We start from the raw sequence: 23,432 nt of genomic DNA on the forward strand, positions 1-23,432 counted from the left end.
ATGAAACCTGGAAGGCAGAACACAGGCATGCCTCATTTTAGTGTGTGTGTGAGAGTGTGTGTGTGTGTGTGTACTCTTTTCTCTCCATCCTCCTTCCCTGCCTCCTTGCACACACACACACACACACACACACACACACACACACACACCAAGGAAAGACCACGTGAGGACACAGAGAGAAAACAGTCATTTACAAACCAGGAAGGGTATTCTCACCAGAAACCCACACCTTGATCCATGGCTTCCAGCCTTCAAAACTGTGAGAAAGCAGTTTTCTGTTGTTGTTGCAGCCACTCAACCTAAGGTGTCTCGTTATGGCAGCCCCAGCAGACAAATTCATCTGTCAGCAGCAGGACTTGTTTTAACCAGCTGCCTACAGCCCTTCCGAGACCTAGTTGGCAGACCTGCTGTCCTGACTCCCTGTGCGACCACTAATGTCATCCCCCTCACCTTTTCTGCCTCTAGGAGCACTCAGTGAATTAGTTCCTTGACCCCGTGTTCCCTGCCTGGAGAGTGAATAAATCCAGAATTCACTTTGTTGACCACATGAGTGGTCATTGTCCTTCCTTTACATTGTGGAACCTGAAGTTACCATTTAGGAACTTACAAAAGACTTGAGATGCTCTCTCTTTCCCCGAGAATGGATTCAAAGCCAGTCTTTGGGTCCCTTGGTGTAGCACAAGCCAAAGTTAGCCATGTTCCCTGAAGTTCTACCAGCCGAAGGTCTTGATGTCAGCTGAGACTTCACAGGATCTCAGAAACTCCACAGACCCACAATAAGCAGCACCTCCATAGTGATCCCTCTTTTTACAACAGGAAGCTAAGAGAAAGGGCTTTGCAAGTCAATACCCAACTAACACAGCAGGCCCTTCAGCCCCAGGCTGTATCCATCAAGAAAGGGAATTGAGGTGCTGAGCCCGTGGTGCTCAGGAGAACACCATAAGGGCTTTCAAGCAGCTTCTGCCTCCTTCAAAGTCAAGTAGACAACTCAAGGCAACAAAGTTTGCTCTGCATGGCACTAAAAGAATACAAACCAGTTCCATAACCTAAGGAGAGGCAGGTCTGCGAATTTCTATTAGACTCAAGGAGCAGAAACTTAAAATTGCATCTGGTGGTTTCCTTATAATATGACAGTCTCTGGGACTTTGACGAGCTGCTGAGTATCACAAAGTTAGGACCTTGACACTCAAAGTGTGAGTGAGAGCCTCTTGCAGCAGCAGTATCTAGGAATCGATAGGAAACCCTCAGGTCCCACTCTAAACCGTTGAGTCAGAAATTCTTGGGGCCCAGAAACTTTTATTGTGGTAAAATTCACCACTTTAATTCTCAGGTATACAATTCAGTATGAAAATTAGTGGCATTTGATACATTCAGAATTGTGCAGCCATCACCTCTATCCATCAAGAATATTTTCACCACCTCCAAAGGAAACCAGATACTTATTACTACCTACTAAACAGTCACTGCACTGGGAAACACCAATTCTGCTTTCTGTCTCTATGGGTGTGCCTGCTCTGGATATTTCATATAAAGGGAATCATACAGTAGGTGGCCTTGTATGTGGTTTCTTTCACTCAGCATCATGTTTTTAAGGTCCATCCATACCATAGCATGAATCAGTATTTCACTCCTTTTTGAGGCTGAATAATATTCCACTGCATGGGTACACCATGTTTTATTTATCCAATGATTCACTGGATGTGCGGGTTGTTTTACCCTTGGCTATTATGAGTAATGCTGCTCTGCAGAGCCCTTCCTGTTCATCTGTTTTCTGTTCTCTTGGGTATACACCTAGGGGTTGCATTGATGGGCCACACGGTCCTTCTGTCTACCTTACTGAAGATCTGTCAGATGCTTTCCACAGCAGCTGCACCTGCAGAGTCTGAGTGTTCCAGTTTCTTCACGTCCTCACCAGACTGTATTGTTTTCTGTTTTGTTGCGTATAGCCATCTTAGTGGGCACGTTAGTTTACTGTGGCTTTCAATTCCAGACATTGTGTTTGTAGAAGCCCTCTTGGTGATTCTCATGCAGCTAAAGCTTAAAATAGTGACCCACAGATGAGTAGCATTAACATCACTCAGACACCAGCACAGAAATGCAGAGTCTTGGGCTCCTCCCAGAACAACTCGGTCAGATTCTACATATTGACAGGTGAGTCCCTCAAACATTTGTATGTTTGAGAAGCACTGATGTAGGAGATAGCCCTAAACCGCCAACCCTTCCCAATCATCATTTAAATAGAACAGAGTTAGGGATGTTTTTTTGTTTTTTGGTTTTTTTATGCCCCTGCTTGTCTGATAGGGTCTTCTTTGGTGGCCTGGAAAAGCAGGAAGGACGTATAACTTGGGACAAAACAGAGACACCCAGTTTCACACCCTGACTCCATCACCTTCCCGCTATTTGAATCTGGGCTAGAAGAGTTCCGACATGAAAAATCAATCTCTGCATCCTGCAGGTGTTAGAAGTGTGCGACTTTAGACATGTAAACACCTAACGCATCCCACCGTGGACAGCATGGAAGCGCCACTCAGCCTTGCTCTACCCACTGCCCACTGCCCCGACAGCCCTGGACAGTGTCGGGGAGGTAAGCCTCAGTCTTGGCGTGCTCAGTCAGGAAGCAGTTGGAGTCCAGCTGACTGATTTTCCAAAAGATTCTCTTGAGGCAGCAAGCTGGAAAGAAGTCTAGGAATGACCACATGGTCAACCTTAGGCTAAGTTAGATTAAACCTTGAACTCTACGGTATCCCTTGAATATATCGTCTTGTAAGGATATCTAAGGCTGCTTCGTTTGGCGTAAGGTGATTTCAATCAGCTCGAGATGGTGGGCAATGATTACTACAACTGAGAGGTCCCTTTCATAGGGTGGAGATACGATGGGATGTGATTTGTCCCCCAGAGGTGCATGTGCTAGAAGCTTGGTCCCCAGTGTGTGGGTATTGAAGTGGTGAAAACTGAAGAGCCGGGACTAGTGAAAGGCAGTTAGGAAACTGGGGGTGCCGCAGTCTGGCTGGGCACAAAATCACGAGGCACTCAAGCAGGAACAAACTTTTTTTCCAAAATTTCCACGAACACCATGCACATGGCCTTCTCCTGGGCCACACCACACCAACCCGAAATCCCTTCTCCGGAAATCCCTCTTACCGAACTTCCCCAACCAGTGGGAACTCTCAGGCCAAGGCGGACAGCAGGGGTCTAATATCCAATTGAATGCACATCTTAACATAATCATTATCATCTCAATGGCTTGCTGGAGTCACCTTTCAACCAAAAATGCCACGTGTCATTCCTACTCAGCTATGGCTCTTAAGCATGGGGGTCCATCCTCATGAATGGGCTGGTGCTACCCCACAGAAGAAGATTGGGTATTTGGGACTGGCTTAGTCCCTCCAAGTATGGGTTGCTATAGAACAAGTTTTGCCATCGTGGATCACTCTTGCACACATGCCCCTTAAGCCCATGGCCATTTCCCTTTCTGCTTCTCCGCCATGTTGTGAGGCAGCCAAGGATGCCCCTTGCCAAACACTGGCCCCATGATGTTTGGACCTTTCAGCCACCAAAATGACTGTTTATATAAAGTACCTAGCTGAGGTTCTGTGTTATAACACCAACAGACTGAGATGGGTACTTTCAATATTTCACTGGCTGTGTTCAGCCTTCAGAGCCTGCAATGCATTTAAACCAACAGCTGAGACCATAGGTTCTCAGCTGGGGTGAATTTTACCCCCCACCCCAGGGGTCATGTGACAACAGCTGAAGATTTGTCACATGGGGGTGGAAAGTGGTACTGGGATCTAGTGGGTGAGGGACATGGACACTGCCAAACACCACCCCCACTATAGGACAACCCCCCACAGAAAGAATCATCCTCTCCCCAAAATGTCAAGAGCACACAGGTTGAGAAACACTGCCCCAGATGCCCCAGATGCCCTAGCGCCCTTGAAAAATGCTCCCAGGTGTTATATCACACCCACTTAAAAGATGATAAAATAGAGTCAAGACAAAACAGAGGGCCTGCCCCAGGTCACCCAGCTGATTCAGCAGAGCAAAATGCAAATCAGGACCAACTCAAAATCCCTGTGGCCTGAGTCCCTTCAGAAGCATTTGCCTTCTCATTGAAGCTCAGCATGCAAATGTGTAGGAGTGGCTACTCGGTAATTTCCCAAGAGGAAAACAGGCAGAAAAAGCTCCTAGGCCTCAGGAACAGGAAGATTATCCAACTGCCTTACCAGGATGGGGGTTAAAAAGCATAATCCTGGTGTGGGAGGGACAATGACTATATTATTACAGGGAAAAGTCTCCTAGAGCAGGCACGGCCCCATCCGGAAGTGGTGGCCTGTTGGGGTTGTCCACCCCTCACATGAGGAACCACGCTAAGAACTTCAGGTGGATTATTTTATTTAAGCCTCGGAACACCTTTGTGTGGTCAGCACTCTGGTTTCCTCCACTTCGTGGGGAGAAAATGGGAGCTTAGAAAGGCTCTGGGAGTTCTGGGAGGAGGGTTCTGGGAGTGTCACCCAATTAGGAGGTGGAGTGGAGCACCCTGCCCCCGCAAGGGGCCCAACCCTGACAGAGAGGAAGCGATTGAGAAATTGATAAGGACTCATCCCTGGACTGGGGCCCTGGGTAGAGGGAGGGGCCCAGAGAGGGAAGGGCTAGCAGGTAAGAGAAGGAAGGAAAGCAGGAGGAGGAGCAGGGATGAAGAAAGGAGAGGGGGGTGGGACGTTCACGTGGATGGCCTCCATTCCATTTGCTCCTGAGATGCAGACAGGAAGTGAATACGGCAGGCAACTGAACTCTGGCCTGAAAACACCACTTGTAACAAGGGTCCTTTCTCCTCCTGTGCACACTCTTGCCTCCTGAGGAAGGCAGAACCTGTGGGGGGTTTTATTTACTGAGCGGCTCAGAGTAGGTGGATGAATATTCTGGGCATTGGGAGGGGGTAGAGAAAGAGCTGGAAAGAGGAAAAGGAAAGGGACCATCAAGATTTGGAAGCATGGGGAAGGGGAGGTGACCCAAGGGGAGGTGGCCAGCAACTGAAGACCACAGGGCATTTGCACCAAGATGTGTTGTGAACTATGGGATTTAACCTCTATTCCCTCTTTCCACAGAGTCTTTAAAATAAAATCTTATTTTATTTGGGCTTTGCCTTTGGGGGTGCAATAAAGAGCTGAGTGTTAATTCAACATGGTGTAAAACCTCTCCAGAAAGTGCTAGGAGTCTCCCTTGTGTTCCTCATCCATGAGGGTATTAGGGACTGCATTGGGACTCCAATTCCTCCTAGAAAAATTCAAATGTTGAACCCTAGCCCTTAGTATCTTGGAGTGTGACTGTATTTGGAGATAGGACCTTTCTAGAGGTGATTAAGGTTAAATAGGACCACAGTTCAGTAGGGCTAGCATCCTTGCAAGGAAAGGAAGAGACCCCTGGGATGGAAACACAGACTGTCTACATGAGGAGGTGGCCATCCACAAGAGAGACTGCAAGAGAAACCCTGATCTTGGACTTCAGCTTCCAGAACTGCGAGAAAAGAAACATCCGTTGCTAACATACCTACATTTTCTCCTGGAAGCCCTGGCAGACTAACACAGAGCCCAAGTGTTAGCAACAATTTTAAGAGCTGTGTTTCTGTCTGCTCAGGAGCTCCCTGCCCTGCGGGTACACAATCCTCCACATCTGATCTCCTGGTATGTTGGGTGATTTCTAAGTCCTATCAATATGATCATTTCTAGAGCTTCTCTGGGGCAGGGTTTCAAAGCCGGACATGATGAAGGAAGACTTCATACACTTCAGGGACACACAAGGAGGAACAAAACAAAAAGGCTCCCAGTTCTGAACCATGAAAAACTGGAGGAAGCCTGGACCGCAGGCTCCACAGCCTGAGAGCAGGACCGGCTTCAGCCATGTTGGCTTGGTGCTGATCCCCAGTGGAAATAGAATAGTGGAATAGTGAGGTCAGGTGTCAAGAGTTTGCATAACCCGGGAGTGAGAATAGATGTGAGATGTGTGATTTATTTTAACACTCAAGGTTACTATTTGAAAGGGATACAAGAAATCAGAGAAAGAATTTCTGGCTTGAAAAGAGTGTTTAAGCCACGCTGGAGACACCCAAAAGGGCGACCTCTGTCCTGCAAGCCCTTCACTCACCCATCTTCCATTTCCTGCTCACTCACACGTTTGCATTTCTTTCTTTATTAATTGAGCTGGTGCTACCAGACGCTGGGCCCACAGCACCGATCCTGCATGTTGGAGATAACCAACATGAAACCTTTCAAATGAGTGAGCCACTCAAAGTGGGGAACAAGGTGGAGAGAAAAGGGGAAAACATCCTAGTTAATGTGCCAAGAAGGCCATGATCAATCATTTCAGTAAATATTTGTTAAATGAGTGAGGCAAGGTGTACTTGAGACTTTGCCAGAAGTACCAGACCGTACCAGGGAGCTGCGAGAGGTGACGCTTCCACAGAGGTCAAACACATCAAGGCCAAGTTCAGAACAAAGTCAAGGGTAAAATGCTGCTAGGTCGTGGTGAGGGGGGGGTTCCCCTCAGAATTCATTTGCTTCCTCCAAGTAACAGAAATTGGAAAAATTTAGGAGTGGTCATACAAGTTAAAATATAACACTGGTTGCTCCTAACCCCCCTGGAATGTGTCTCTCTTGCCCACTCCCCATCTTTCCTTCTCTCCCCCTCTCCCTTCTTCTGCCTCAGGCCAACCAATGACACTGACCAAAGACACACACCACAGTGAGATTCAAGGAAGTGACTGAGTTAGGAGACAGGAAGCAGAATGTGACGGACAGCGATGATTGTCTCAGAAATACAAATGCCCTACAAAAAAGAAATTCTTCTGGAACCTTTGTTCATATTGCAAAACGCAGGTCCACTCCTCCCAAACCAAACAAAAGAAATTACACAAGTTGGACGCAGGCAGGGTTGCAGGCAGGGTGCTGGAGTTCCACAGCGCAACCCCGTGACTTCCCTCTCACCCACCCCGTCACTGGAGAGAGTTTGTGGGCACTCTCCAAAGCTGAGGAAGGATCTGAAGGACCATTTGAAAATGTCTGTTCTAGAAGGAAGCCTATGACATGTCAGGCACGGGAGTTGTTTATGGAAAGGGAGATGACGAAGCCTTTGAATAACTGAGAAAGTCATCAAATGTCACAACCTGACACAGCTGTGCCCGTCTGCATGACACCAATGAACCTGGGTTCAACAATGGTGGGCAACATGGGGGCACCAACAGGACCAACAGAGGGAAGGATTTACTCCCAGCTTGCAGAGAGCAGCAGCAGCATGCTGAGTGCACAGAGGGTTGGACACAGGCTTCCTGCCACGCCGGTGGGTGTCACCTGTGATGTGGGATTTCCTGTCCCAATCCAGGAAAGCCTTGGTTATTGCAACATGAAGATACTTAAGAAATCTAAAATCTCCAGTAATGAATAGATGAATTAAAAAGTGGATAAGAGTTTGTGCATGAAAGGATTTGAAAGGAGTGAAAGGTCTCATTGTTGTTAAGATCAGCTGGGGATATTCAAACTGACTAATCCTGACCCAGCCCTGTCCATGTCTGCCCTGCTTGCAACAGGCACCCATGACCATGGGTGACGAGGCTGACTCACCTCCCATGCTGCTGTTATTCACCAGCCTCCCCTTGGATTTCCTGAGAACAGGCAAAAACGTCTTGGTGACTTCTACGGCTCCGAAGAAGTTCACGGCCATGCAGGATTTGTAGTCGGCCATGGGAATGAGCTCCCTGTCCATAGTGAAGCCAAGGATCCCAGCATTGTTGATCACCGCCCACAGTCCTGGGGGCAGAAAGGAGCAGCTGTGAGGAGGGGCAGGACAGGAGAGCTCTGGAGACCCACATGTCAAAGGACAAACAGTCTCCACGGGTAACCAAAACCACCCACCATGGGGTGCTGTGTGCAGAATCAATCTGTGAAATATCAAAAAGGGGAGGGGTGCTTTGTGGGTCTTTCCTTTTGCCTCAAAGTCCTTGCCTGCACCCAGGAAACTGGCTATGTTTCAAATATGGGAAGGGGCACAAGCAGAGGGTAAGAATATCTTTGCCTGGCTTTGAAGTTCAAGAGCTTCCGCCATTTCCCCCTGGAAGTAGTGGGTGAAGACAGTAGGATGTCTTTGCAACAATGTAGGATGAAATAAGAGCCTGTCTTCTCTCATCCTTGATCTGGTAACGATTCCCTAGTTCAGGGAAACAGAAAAAAAATAGATGGGAAGAACAAAGACCTGGGATAATTATGGGTCGCTTTTAGGGTTTTGAGCTCTATACTCTGCCTGCACCAGCCTGAACCCCCAGACGTGTATCAGAACCACCAGGAAGGTTCCCACAGACTGCTGTCTCTAACATGTTCCCTGGTGCTGCAAGTCTTTTTCTGATTTCTTTTAATTGCTGAAATTAAAAGAAGATGCCGTTCTTAGCTCATAGGCCACACAAGAACGGGATGTCAGACCTAGATAACCTTCTTTAACGAAGTTAAAGAGGTGGAGAACAGATTTGCAATTGCCAGGGGTTTAGGGATAACATCTACAGCAGCACCAGAACTTTTTCTTCTATCTACCTGAGTTTTGGTACCTGTTAACTGCTATAGAATTCTAAGCTGGCCACTAAGCCAACTATACCTGTGGAACTTAATAACAGCTTAACCATAATTAATATTAGTTAACAATTAGCAGTCTGTTAACACCGAGTCAATAACATGCTTTGTAGGAATACAACACCTACTGGTCTGTCTCCAGGTCCCCAGTGGTTCTTTGACAAATAAAATCCTTGGTCATGGTAAAGCCCTGTCCCTCTGCTCCAGTTCCTCTTTGACTTGGGATATGGAAGTTAGAAAGACCCCAAGAAGAGCAAGTAGAAGGTGTCCTGGCCATCCTGTTCCAGAGGAGGGATGCAGGCCACAAAATAGCCGGTGCTCACACCATGGAAACCAGTCCCCTTCCTGCCTAGACACTGGGATTTCCATTCTCCAGGTGCTCAGCACTGTCCTTCTTGGCCTCACAAAAGGGTTCTGAATTGAACTTGACCTTGAATAAGAAGCCATGGCGGGGCTGGGGATGTGGCTCAAGCGGTAGCACGCTCACCTGGCATGCGTGCGGCCTGGGCTCGATCCTCAGCACCACATACCAACAAAGGTGTTGTGTCCGCCGAGAACTAAAAAAAATAAATATTAAAAAATTCTCTCTCTCTCTCTCTCTCTCTCCCCTCTCTCACTCTCTCTTTAAAAAAAAAAAAGAAGAAGCCATGGAGCCAGACTCATGAAAGGGATGAGCCCAACCCCTGCCACAGCAAGACTCCAGGCCAAGAACCCTGCCTCTCTGCTAAATGACTGCCAAGGCTACACCTGCTGAAAATTGATCCCTAGTGACCAACAACTTAGTTTTTCTCTTTTCATTTCAGGTTTTAGATGTTTACTTAGGATTTACTGCTCTGAATGTTGAGTGAGTGGAAATACAAGCTTTTTACTAAGCCTGTGCCTTGTGCCAGGGACCCTTCTAAGTGTTCTCTGTATAATAGTTAATCCCTTGAGTACAAACCAAGGCAGTCGCCATTATCTCTTTATTCTAGGAATGCTTGCTGAAAAGGGGTTGTAAACTGGAAGTGCCAGCGGCCTCCATGGGAAACCTCCAACAGGAGCCAACAGAGGAGAGAGCAGAACTAAGAAATGGATACTGGATCCAGCCATGCCTGAAATCAACAAGCCTTTTCAATTATATAAGCAACATATACATCTTACAATTCCATCCATCTTTCTTTTTGCTTTAGCAATTTTGAATGAGGTTACGTCACTTGTAACTGAAAGAATCCTGGCACATATGTGGTTCTTGTTCTCCAGGAACACAGTGGTGGGGAGTGGGAGATGGGCAGATACTTAACAATAGTGCAGTACAAGAGGTGCAAGCAAGATATAACGAAGAAGTGTCTGGAAGAAGAAGCAAATAATGAGAGTTGAGTTACCAGGAAGGTCATGCAAGAGATGTCACGTGTGCACTGGTCTCCTACAAGAGCAGAGTCGGCCATGAAGACACTGTTGAACCAAGGCAATGAACGGTCTTAGGGAAAGGGAGTGGAGGTGAGGGGCCAAGTCAAGCAGGAGGAAGGTGGGTGTGCAGAAGTGGGAATTATACATCCTGTTCTGGAAACACTTCAGAATTTATTACATAGACAAGCAGGTATTGCAGATTAAGGATTTGGCAGGGGCCCTTATCCTGAAAGTCCTTTTAATCCTCATGATGGTGTTTCAGTTCTGTTTGGTGACAGATAGGAAGAAACTGAAGCAGCCAGTGAACCACTGAGAAGGCAAATGTCCATCCCCAGTCCTGGCTCGTGGGAGGAACTGAGCCCGCAGAGGCTCTTTATTTCGAAGGGTTTTTAGGATCATACATGTGGTGAAGATTGCTCTCCCTTTGGAAAGTGGTGGGGAAGGGAAGACAGGTTGCAGGGAAGTCACTGGGGACTGAGGCGGAGATGGTGGGGGCCTACAATAAGCTGCCACTTCTAGGAGATGGTGGGAAGCAGCTGGATGATAAGTGTCAAGGAGGCGGAACTGATAAGGAGTCAACAAGATGCAAGATCAAGGGAAAGCTGAAGGTCACAGTCGCCCCTGGATTGCTGGCTTCAGTGATTGATTAGGTGGCAGTACCAGCATCTGAGCTGCGAAACGTGGGATGGCACATTGATTTGCAGACTGGCACCAAGGGAAAAAGACAACCAGGTCCGTTTTTGGCAAGTTGAAGTGGAAGCCTGAGATATATGGGAAATGTCTGGTGGGCAGTTTTCTCCGTGTGTAGATGTGGATGTGGAGAAAAAGAGCCCAGTTGTCCACACAGCTTTGGAAGCCAGTGGCATACATCAGTGTTTCTCCACCCTCACCAAACTCTGGCATCACCCAGGGGCCCTTAAAACCACTGACAGCTGAGGTGCTCCCCAAAGGACACTGATGATTTGACTGGATTTTAGGGTGGGAGAATCCAGGCAGGGCAGACCAGGACTGTGGGATCTATGATATCATAGAGGGTGGGAGTTCGGAAGGAGCCCACCCTTGGTTAATTCTCTGCTGTCTCCATCTTAAATTCTCAATCATTTCTTAAAAAGGGAACCCCCACCCCGCCCCCGCCATTTTCATTTTGCAGCAGGTCCTGTGGGTTATGTGTTCCATCCTGGACCCAAGACTGGTAGTTTCAACCCCCCACAGGTGGTCACAATGTGAGTAGGAAGTTGGGGGTGGAGCCTCGGAAGCACTCGCATTTGCTGGGGAGAAGAGAAAGACGCTCATCCAGGAGAAGCAGAAAGGGTGATTAGAGAGCTGGGAGTCGATGAGGAAAGCATGATCTCCTCCTCTAAGTGCCAGAGAGGAGTTCAGATGTTGGACTTCAGATCAACACCGATGACCTTGACCAGGTCAGTTAGAGAGGCATGCAAGAATTCACTATCACTTGGGCATGAAGTAAAAAGCAAGAGTGACGGGCTGCAGAGAGCTTGCCATGAAGAGAGAGAAAAGAGGGTAACGGAGGCCTGTGACCGTGCCGTGTCTTCTGGCAAGCTGGGGAGCCCGGTGCATTTAATACTGCTGGCCCTGAGGAGGAGGAGATGGAGAGCGGAGAGTGACTGAGAGGAACTCAAGTGCCCCAGGACTGGGCCTGTGTCTGAGTCATTCCTAACATCCGGGTGTCTACACTGGCCACAGCATGCCATAGGGCTCAGTGCAGATGTTCTCAGGCAATGTTAGCTGGCAGCGTGGGACAAAGGATGTGATGTGATCATTGGAGTCCAGAAAGAGAGCTGGGTGTTGGTGAGACAGGCACAGGCAACCAAGGGCTCAGGTAGTTTGGCAATACCTTTGTCCTTCACCTTTTCTACGACTTTGCTGTGAGCATCTTTGATCTGCTGCGGGTTGGTGACATCCATCTGCAGCACCGAGAGGCGCTTGGAGCAAGATCTTCGCAATTCCTCTGCTCCTGAGCCCTTTTCAGCCAAAACCCCGGCAAATACTGTGAAGCCCAGCTTGTCCAGATGCTTGGCCAAACCATGGCTGAACCCAGAGTCACCACCTGCAAAGGGCCAAAGCAAGACAGCATGAGCACAAACCAAAGCGGCAGGAGAGATGACGGAATAGGGAAAGCCTCACGTGCTGTTCAGGGACGGCCAGGCTCTCTGAAGAGGGGATATCCTGGGAAGTTTGCTAAGCAGGGAAATGGGTGGAAAAGGCCAGGCAGACAACTTCCCCATATAATGAAAGGGAGGTACAGACTTGGGTGTGGAAGGAGTAGATGGACATAGGGACAATGAGCAAGACTGGGGAGACGGTGGTGTCGGATTGGCTATGGCCAAAGAAGAGAGTACAGAGAAAACCAGCAGCATGTTGTAATATTTTCTATTTTTGCTCTAAGTACTTATTTTTCTTGTGTAATTCCTTTTTCCAAAGGTCATGCTGATAAGAATGGAGACTGGCCAGCCCTGCAAGGGCAGAGGAGGGCATGAGAGAGAGGCCAGCCTGCCTAACATCTGCAGACACTGCCCGAGAGAGAGAGAGAGCAGCCCGGACAGAAGGCCATAAGCACACTGTTCTGTGAGGACACAGGGTAACACAATAAGGGGAAGATGTGTCAGTTCTCTCAGAAGCAGAGATGGCAGTTTACCCAGTCCCATTTGGAAGATATTGTGGACCATAGGAAAAATGTCTCCCACCCACAAGTACAAGTACAGATATCTAAAATTCTAAAGTTGAAGAGAGCTTGGACATGAAATCCCTGAGCATAAGAAAAGGGTAACAATTAGTTATCCCAGAATAACAAACATGTAACAATTAGTTTGTCTCTACAGTTGTAACAGTGAGAAAAATGTTTACGTACATCGGCTATGTCATGTGACCTTTCCTGCAAGCCTTGAGGGGTCCCTCTTGTCAGTACTTGGGGACTGTAGTCAGGCATCCTCCCTATACCTGTTGCCTGAAAGGATATGAATTGACCTGAAGGTAGCTTAGAGCCAGGATTGCAGCCAGTCCACGCTCCTCTGGGGAAGCCAGGTGTTTGTTGGACGGCCCCTGACACTCTGTTCTGTTTCCCACCTTACCCTCTGCTGCATCATTGGCACAGCTGGACATATGGAGGCTCCTGGTTCCCCTCAAGTGGTGTGTGATCTCGGGACACTAACTAGCATGTTCCCTCTGCACCAAAAGAACAGTTCTGCATTACAGAGACGCTGGCCAGGGCCCAGCTCTCTGCAGCACCTACTGACCTCTGCACGCGGACAGGCTCCTCCACCCGTTCAGGTGGCCAACCACAAAGGTACACCAACTGTCCACTTGCACCCAGGCCCAGCTTCTGTCATCTGCTGCTTAACTTTGAAGAGAAGCATGAACTCTGCCCTTTCTTCTTCTCATGTGGCCTTTGTACCCCACTCGCAGGTGAGGTCAGTGCCTTTCCTTGTGTGCCCCCGCCCACAATGCCAGGGCTGCCCCTCCCCCACAGGGATCCTCGGGCTCACCAGTGTCCTGTGAAACTCCCCCACTGGAGGAGGGCTGACTGAGCCAGGGCGACCAGCTTTCCTCACTCAGCGCTGTGGAACTGTGACTTGAATGTGTTCCTGCTAAGATTCAGGTCTATGTAGTGGTGGTAAGAGTTGGAAAACCTTAATTAGGCCACAAGGGCACCTCCTCTCATGAATGGGAATAGGTTCCCAGATCAAAGACCTTGAGGAGAGAGAGCACATCCTGCCTTCTGTCATGTGAGGAAGCAGCAAGAAGACTCCACTCGACCCCAGATGCCAGTACCATGACCTTGGACTCCCAGACTCCAGGACTGTAAGAAACTCCTGTTCTTTATAAATCACCCAGCCGGTGGTGTCCTGTTACAGCAGCACCAGCAGACTAAGTCTGCCCAGGAGGACAGGAGTCTCACAAGCCAGCTGGGCAGCGACCACCCCTTCCATCATGAACGCACATGAGGCATTGCTGCGTTTTTCTGAAGCGTGGTAACAGGCAAAGCCACAAATAGAGTCTCACGTCCCGTGGTATCCACAGAAGTAGGACAGTAGACTTCTGGCTCATGACAGCACCCAGCTTGGGGTGAACCTCAGGTAAGCTCCATCACACGCAGGCTTAGAGACACCCCACACCCTGATTATAACCCCCACTTCTTTCTCAAATTAGTTTCAGTGTCTTGCCTGAACCCCACCTTTTTTCCTTATTATAGACTCTAACACTTGCCTCTTGGCATTTCCTCAGAAGGCTAAACACAGAGCCCCAGGTGACCCAGCGATCCACTGCTAGGGTACACCCAAGAGAAGCACAAGAGGTACATAGTGCCCATGGCTACGCTCTTCACAAAAGCCCAGAAGAGGGAAGTAAGCCACGCCTGTCACCCAGGGACGGATCAACAGAATGTGGTCTTTGCCTACAATGGTTTATTCATGATGGACAAGAAGGAGTGACACAGGCTGTCACCCAGAGGAACCTGGAAGCAAGAAGCCAAGTGGCAGGGGCAAGAGCCAGGAACAGCTGTTTTCACCTTGTCCCCATTTTCTCTGAGTGTAGAGTGACTTGGAAGGTGGAGTCCAAGGCAGTGCTTTGACCATCCTCATGAGTCTGAGGTCTTAGGAAAGTTCCTAGGGCGAGCCTGGCACAGAGCAGGTGCTAGATGCAAACCGAGCAGACTCAAGTGACTCAAGTGCTTTGATCCCCGAGAACAGCGAGGGTTAAGAAATCCTCCACCCCCGAGTTCTGGGAAGGGCTCCCATGAAGGGCTCTCCTCTCCCTGTGGGATTTAGATAAGACTCAGACGCCCTTGTTCTAGACCATAGCTGCCAGACTCCTCCTCTGTCAGGTAGTAAGAGATTAGCTGAGCTGCTCGTTCCCACTGATCAACTGCAGCTAAATATCTGTTAACCTCAGGATTCTCTCCTCCTCCCCAGGTCCTGGCCCACCTTCAGCCTGAGCCAGAAGGCCACCCCTTTTCCACAACCCCTCCTGATCTTGCAGCTCCAGTTATCTGGATTCCCAGCGCCCAGTTCCTTCTGGACTTGTTTATTCCTCCCTATGAAAGCAGACTCCTTTTGCCTGATCCTTGAGATGTTTTGCAGATCCCAGGGTCCGAGTCTGGCCAGTCCCACAGACTCCTGCAGTAATCCTCAGGCATAAAGTTTCTCCTAACTACCCATGATTTGTTTTGATCTGGAAGAGAATGAATGGACCCAGAGTTTACGAGAGACCATCTGCTTGTGCTCAGCTGTGTGGGTGCAAGCCGACTCCACATCCCTGCTGATGCCGTCCATCCTACCTCCCTGCCTGAGCTTCCTTATTCGCAAAACAGGTTTAATAATAGAACCTGTATCATTAATATCTGTGAAGGGCCTAACGGCATCTCTGGAGTGATTACTCTATAGGTCTGTTTTTAAAAAACTGTCATCCTTCCTGGTTTTCAGGAATTTGCATAGACAATGTTAGGAGATGGAGAGTTTTTCCCCATGATGGTCTGCTGAGCATCCTGGTTAAAAATCAGACTGCTTGGCTGCCTCTGCACCTTGGGAGACAACATGGCACCTTGCAGAGTCTCCCCCTCCTGTGGGAAAATGGGGGTTCTAACAGCGTTCCCCACGTAGGTCAACTGAGGAGGTCACAGAGACAGAGGGTTTCACACAAGGCCTGGCATGTCAGCAGTAGAGTGACCAGCCTGCTGACTCTAACCCCAAGTCACTTCTGATGTGCAGGGTGGGAGATCAGGCTGTGCTGAGGGGGGCAACCCTGAAGCTGTGCGGGGGTCAGGGGACCTTGGGAAACTCTGTGGCCAAAAGCCCCTCTCTATTGAGATAAGCTTTATGTACTCTGGAAATCCTGAGGACAGAGATGCCCATGTGAGAGGGAAGAGGATGCCCCAGGAGCTGCACAGTCGTTCCTAGAATGGTTGACGCACTTCCTGCATGCCAGCCAGCCTGGCAGAGGCCCACTCCCTGAACGCTCCAGCCACCTCGGGACAAGTAATGCTATTATGACCAGAGGAGGAAACTGAGGCACAGAATGTTCCATCTCTTGGCCAGGAAACAGCAGAGGTAGTCTAGACCCAGACCTGGCTTAGGATCAGAACACCTGGGGGAGAAAATATTAAAATCCTTCACGACCCAGTAGGTGGTCAATAAGAGCATGTGTTGAATGAATGAGCATTTTAGAGGTCTCTGGAAGGTGAGTGCCTCAGAAGAGAGAAGGTCCTTTTTCAATAGGCTGAGAGTACCTGATGCATAAAGGGCTCAACAAATCAACTAATGTTTGTGGAGTCAGATGCCTCTCCTAAGAGAGGGCAGAAAACCGCTGAGGCTGGTTTTAGCTGTGCCCCTTGAGACCATTCTCTCTCTAGCCGGCTGGAGACCCATCAACTTAGAGCAAGCCAGGAGTCTAAGAGTCTGGTCTGTGCACTACTGGAGTGAATCTGAAATCGCACTTGATCTTTAAAGTATTGATAAAGGCTTGATTGATATGCAAAATGGAAACATTGTGAATCATCTTGAATATGTAAGAGTTCAGAATTGTACAGTTTCTAAGTGTGTTTGTGCTCCTGCCACCTGGGTGCTCTGTGTAGGCTGGGGAACTCCTCGGTCAGGTCTTCCAGGGAGCAGGCTGTGAATAACGCAGGTTGGGGACTTCTTCAGGCCACACGCACCCTACCTACTGAGAGGGATGGGTGAAGGGATGTGAGGGCTCATTGACAAAAGTGGGGGCCCTTCCAGAGAGAAAGAAGAAGGGAGAGGAATTAAAGATCTGTGAAAGGTATCTAGTCTCTGACGCGTCGTATAAGTAATGAAACCTCCTGGTCAACAAGACCAATGGAAGAGGTATTGTCCATGTCCTCAACAATCTTGCATAGTCTTCATAATTTTCTCCTTTTTTGTCAGGTCTTTTCCCCCGTACAGGTAGTTCTTTAACGGGACTATAGCACACATAAAATTTGCCAGCTAATTTTTAAGTTAATACTATATAAAGCAGTTTTACATATTTTGCATAGTCTTCAGAATCCTAATATTTTTATTGCTAGATAAAAATTTCTACATTAAAATGTGGCCTGGAAGAAATGGTGAAAGCCCACATTCTAGAGCCAGCAGACTTGGGTTCTAATAATTCTGCCACTTACCAGCTGTGTGCCTTCAGCAAGTCACGGGGCCTCTCTGTGCATTTGTTTCCTCATCTATAAGATGAGTGCTGCAAAGGACCTGCTGAGGACCTGCTCAGAGAGTTGTTAGGATTAAATGATTCAATATATGAAAATAATTAGAATAATGCCCAGCACACAGCAATTGCAAACTTGGTGTTTATTCACTGAAGAGTAAATTTTTTTTCTTTAACCCATGCTGCACTTTCATTGGCTACTTCTAGTTTCTACAACAAAAAGGGTTTCAGTTTGATTCTCCCTGCAGAAGATTGTCACAGCTCTCAGAACAACAGCAATGAATCAGCCAAGGACACGGCTCTGTCCCAGAGATCCTTTGAGCCCCTCTTGTGCCAGTGACATCTCCAACCCACAGCAGCCCCATGCAGAGCCCCTCACGGGGCCTGCTGCTTCAGAGGCTCCAGACTCCTTCTCATAGTGAAGTCCACTTCTAGAGGGGGACAGCCAGAAATTGAAGACCTACTGTGTTTCGGGAAGAGGACATGGTCTGAATATGTTTTCCATTTGGCCCACACAAGGTTACTTTGTAAAAATTTGAACCAAGACTCAAAAGCAGGAGGATTTTCACCTGCAAAATCCAAAGCAACAGCTTCTCTTGATCAAGCAGGCCCATGCCACTGGGGACTCAGGAGCTGAGGCTCTGAGCCCCAGTGGCACCCCACCCCCAGATGGGAGCAAGGCTCCCCACGTGACCTGCCCTGCCTGGGGCCCTGAGCTGAGGCTGTGACATACATTGTCCCACTTACAAAGTTCACTTGGATCAAGAGTTGTTTATCTGGTTGGAAGCCTGTAGAGAAAGGCCTTTCCCCTCCCTTGGGATAAGGCTTGGGCAATCCACCCATTACCACCTCATGTTGACATTGCCTGTGCACCATAAAATGGCCAAGGTACGATAAGCTGGCAGGTAAATAAAACTAGTGCACTTTAGACTTCCCCTAGGCCCCAAAGGGCTCAACTTCTAAATTAGGAAGAATAAATGCTTGGCACCCCACCTCCCTTGTTGGTAGCACTCCTAAGAGATTCCTTCTGCTGGGTGGAGAGACCCTGGAAAATAGCTTGCTCTTTCATGTCCCATTTCTAATGGAAACAAGTATATTTTCCATGGAACATGACCTCCGGGAGCGACTGTCCCATAATATGTCCCTCTGTTAACACGGGCAACTGAGACGCAGAGAGAATCCTTGTTCCAGGCTACCCAGAGGATACCTAGGGTCAGCCCTCAAACCCAGAGGCACTCTTTCTGAAGTTATTCTTTTACTGCTAGGATTCACCATCTCTGTGAGCTCCGGGTGGGTGAGGGGAGGCATGAGCAAACTGGGGACCAGTGATGGTCGCTCCCTTCACAGTGGGTGGATGCTGGGCACCACTGCGACAGCGCAGACTCCCTACCACTGCTCTCCCAGCAGGGGAACTGCAATGGGTTTGTGCTCAGTGGTGTGTGAAGAAATGCCTCTAAGCCTTGCCAAAAAATAGGCAGCCAAAGTGGGCCAGCTAGATTTGAGCAAATGGTGGTACTACGGTTTGGATCTAGAATGTCCCCAAAGCCCATGTGACAAAGGCTTAGCCCCAGTCCATAGTGCAACTTTTTGGGAAATAGGAAGAACTTTAAGAGGCGAGGCCTCAGGAGAGGGCTTCTGGTCATCAAAGGGGATCATGGGACCCTACCCCTTCCTCTGCCCCTCTCATTCCCATCCATGAAGTGAACAGTTTGCTCTGCCATGAGCTCTTGTCATGATGTCCTGCCAGAGTCACAAAGCAATGGGGCCAGTCATGGGCTGAATCCTCCAAAGATGAGCCAGATCCACTCCTCTTTATAAACTGATTGTCTCGGGTATTTGGTTATACTCATGGAAAGCTGATTCATGGAAATGGATACTCAAGACACAATTCAACCTCTCCTGAAACCCACCTGCTGCTCTACTCTCACCTGTTCAATTCATTGCTGCTCATGCCCAATGCTTCACCTTCTGAAACTCCTTGTTCTATACAATGTCACCTCCTTCCAGTCACCCAAAACCAACATCTTCTCTCCCAATCCACACACCCATTCAGTACTCACACATTACAATCCTAAAATTTGGACATCTATCTCCATATTTCCTTTTCTGTACCTTATGGCAAAAAAAAAAAAAACAGCTCAGCTCAATTTCACCTGCCCCCAGATTGCCCACACTGGAGCCAGGCATTCCCAGATGTGGACATTATGACTTCTGTATTTTCATATAGCCTCTGTCGAGGTCTGCACAGAGCAGGTGTCACCCCACCACTCAGTTAAGAAGAACTGAGTGTGACTCATGGTGTTGACATCCCTGAAGTCCATTCCCCTGGGACTGACTGTGGTCAGCTGAGATATGCAGAATTTCAGGAGTTCCCAGCTAGGCAAGAGGACATTAGAAAACAATGAACTGAGTATCCAGACAAGGGTGAAGAGCTCTCTGCTGGCAGCAGTTAGGGACCAGCCAAGACCCCCCATCTGTTTCCTCTCAGAACATCCAGGGAAGATTTTTTTTTAATTTATGAGCTGTCCTCCCCAAAAGGAAATAAAACAGGAAACTCCCACCCAACTACTTATATCCATGACAATAAGCAAACAGGTGCTCTGGCTTACCCCAAAGGCCACTGCTCACTCCCGATACTTCTGGCCTCTTCTCACCTCCCTTCATTCATTGATTCATTTATTCAGGGGTCACTGTGTTGGGTCCTAGCAATGCCACCCTTAAAGACAGTCCCTGACTTAGGAACTGGCCACCAGGGACAGAGGTCCTCAAACCTGAGTCCCTCTAGAAACTGAAAAATGCCAAAGCCCAAGACCCATCCCAGAGTCTCATTTAATTAGTCTTGGAAGAGGCCAGTACTCATAGGTGACCATTTCTAAGTCTCTCCAGGTGATTCCAGAGTGCATCCGGGGTTGAGGAACACTGATGTAGGGTAGTGGGGTTTTGTTCCCCAGGGAACATTTATTAATTCCCCTAAACAACACTGTGGTTGTGGGTGGAGGCCATGTGTTATGGTTTAGATATGAGGTGCCCCTCAAAGTTCCTGTGTTATTCAGGAATATTCAGAGGTGAAATGAGTGGATTGTGAGAGTGTGACCTAATCATCTGTCCTAGTTTGAATGGACTGTGACCTAATCATCTGTCCTAGTTTGAATGGACTGACTGGATGTAACTGTAGGCAGGAGGGATGCAGCAGGATGGCTGGAGGAAGTATGCCCCTGGGGGCATGGCGTGGAAGGGTTCATCTGCCCTGTGTCCCCTTCCCCTCCTCTCTCTCTGCTTCCTGGCCTCCAAGAATGGAGCCAGGCTCCCCCACCATTATGTGCTGCCCACCCTGGGCCCCGAGCAATGGAGTGGACCCACCATGGACTACACCTCTGATATTGTGAGCCAAAATAAACGTTTTCTCCTCTAGGTTGTTCTTGTCGGCTATTTTGGTCACAGTCATAAAAACCTAACAAACACATCAGAGATGTTTTTCAACATCCTTGGGGCACAGGGCAGACTCCACCTCGGAGAACGATCCAGCTCCACCAGCTCCAAAGGTCAATAGTGCCAAAGTGAAAAACCTGATTCAGGGAGAAGGCAAACTTTAGAAAACAATTAACAATATTGATGAATGGTATAAATAGAAAAGTTCTGGGATTTACAGGCCATCATCAAAGTTTATAAAGAATCAAAGTCCCTCCTGAAGGAATATTCTCTGGAAAAGAATTTTGGCAGGGAAGAGGAGGAACTTGGTCACCTCTGAAACAGCATGAACTCCTGCTGGGCTATCTGGTTTGCTGTTCTGACCCTCACAGTTGAAACAGCGCCGGGCACACTGTAGTTGCCAAGTGAGTATTTGCCAAATAACAAAATGACCAGCCGGCTATACAAAAATATCATAGTCCAGGGATACCACATGTCCCCTGGCTTAGTGTCAATGTCCTGCCAATGTTGACTTCCTGGGTGCCTCTTACCCCTCCTCTGACCTGCACATGTCCTTCCAACTTTGTGACCCTCTGTGCCTCCCTCTGCATCCCAAGGGTATCTCTGAGCCTACTTTTCTTTTGCTTCACAACCTCAGTGCTTTCCAACAGCCACAGAAAAAGATTCAAGCTTGTAACCCCAGGCTGCAACCCCAGGCTGCAACCCCAGGCTGCAACCCAGGCTGCATGACCTGATTCTAATCATCCCCATTGTCATCCCCATTTCTCCCCCTCCCACCACCTATCCTTTCTCTCTCCCTTCCTACTCTCAGAATCATGCGTTGGCTTTCCTTTTTGCCTATTCTGGACTGTTGCCATAATTTAATAAATCCCACACTTAATATCATAAGTGTTACCTATAAACCTGTCAACCTGTTAATATATTCCACTCATAATTGAGGCCATTGTAAAATGTCATATCATTGCAAACCTGATAAAATCAACACTTCTTTAAGATCATCTCACACTCAAAATGTACTCAAAATTTCTTCTTATGTTTTCCAAACATACTTTCTTACAGTTGATCACACTCAAGATCAAACCAGGTCTACCCATTGTATCTGGTTTTTACACCTCTGAAGCCTCTTTTAGAACAGCCAATGGTGAATCCAAGATCTATTCTTCCAGATCCTTTCTTTTTTAATGACAATATTCATCCATTCAATTTTTTTCATATGAGCCTATTAAATTTTTCTCAAATTTATATTTGCAAAGAAAACTGGAATCCAGTTGTCTCTGGGATTGAGGGACTGGTTCCAGGATCCTTGCAGATACCAAAATCTGTGGATGCTTAAGTTCATATATAAAATGGCATTGCATTTGCATATATCAAATACACATCCTCCCATATATTTGAATCACCTCTCGATGACTTACAAAACCTAATACAATGCAAAGGCTTTGAAAATGGTCAGACTATATTATTCAGTAAAGCAGCAGAAAAGAAAAAGTCTGCACATGTTCAGTACACATGTAATTTTTTTTCAAGTATATTTGACCCCCCAAAGCTCAAGTCTACAGCTATGAACCTACAAGTTCAGATAGCCAGCTGTACAGGTATGACTTTAATGCAGCATTCAGCTTGGATCCAATCACCATGAAAACCCACACTGACCTTAGGACCCAGGTGGAGTGACACAGACGTGTAGAAATGGGAGGGAAGGTAGGCACTGAGGACATTCACCCAACTAAGGGAACTAAGCCCAGTGGGTGTGGGAGCCTGATGTTTAAGTGTGAAATTTCATGCCTGTGATCGCAAGGTAACATAGGTCTTTCCCTGTGCTTTTTTAAGAGCAATTTTAGAGTTACAGAAAAATCATAGTCTTGGCCTATGGTTTCCCCTATTAATATCTTCCATCAGTATGTTACATTTTCTACAACTAATGTCAACACGGTATCATTATCTAAATTCCACATTTTATTAAGATTTCAGTACTTTTTACCTAATGTCCTTTTTCAGCTCAGTGTCTCATCCAGGACCCTCCTTATATTTAATCATCCGGACTCCTTAGGCTCCTCTGAGCTGTGACAGTTTCTCAGACTTTTCCTTGTGCTCAATCACCTGAAGGAGCAATGTGTGTCAGGTTTCTCCTCACTCTTTCCCACTTGCCGCCCTTGGAAAGGAAGTCACTGGGTGCAGCACACACTTCAGGACTGAGTGGTCCTTATTTCCCATAGGGCAGAGAAGCTACATCCATTATCTGCAATTCTGCATAGTAGATTTTTGTTCTCACTTATTAATTCAGTCAGTCACTTATTTATATCAGTATGGATTCATGAATATTTATTTTATACTTTGGGAGAAAATCCAATACTACTTTATTTTAGTGCCCAAATTTTTTCAGCTTTAGCCATTTAGAGCTTTTTTCTGTTAGCACCTATCTTTTCCCCATTTTTCAGATAAGGAAATGAAGCTTCGGGAAGAATATAAAAAGTTACTAATGTCACCCAGCTAACAAGAGAAGAAGTTCTATTTGAATCCACCTCCACAAGATTCTAAAGCACGAGTTTTTTCTTCCTACCCACCATACTCTATCTAAATATAGTCAACCTCTGCAAATCAATGACCAGCGTATATTCACCTGATAGAGACATTTAAGGCAATAACATTGAAACCACCATTATTGAGAAACTTCCTTTTTTATTTAAAAACTTTTCACTAAAGTAAATATACACAAAGAAAAGTGCCCTCAAAACCTAAGTGTACAGATTACTGAATATCCAGAGTGAACCTACTCATGCAACCAGCCCCCAGATCAAGAAACAGAACATAACCAACTCACCAGAAATCTTCCCG

The 23,432-nt window shown here is 47.5% G+C and overlaps 1 protein-coding gene across 1 annotated transcript in view; it reads right to left on the minus strand.

Moving 5' to 3' along the window:
• LOC308634302 (estradiol 17-beta-dehydrogenase 2-like) overlaps positions 1–23,432 on the minus strand; it is a gene marked incomplete at both ends in the record, with an annotated part of 65,734 nt that overhangs the window by 17,752 nt on the left and 24,550 nt on the right. The window contains 2 exon segments of the mRNA XM_081268111.1: positions 7,617–7,802; positions 11,854–12,066. Of these exon segments, the coding sequence (XP_081124237.1) occupies positions 7,617–7,802; positions 11,854–12,066 (399 nt within the window).

Source organism: Spermophilus citellus (genome assembly GCF_964194105.1).
Source record: "Spermophilus citellus genome assembly, chromosome: 15".
Taxonomy (NCBI): Eukaryota; Metazoa; Chordata; class Mammalia; order Rodentia; family Sciuridae; genus Spermophilus; species Spermophilus citellus.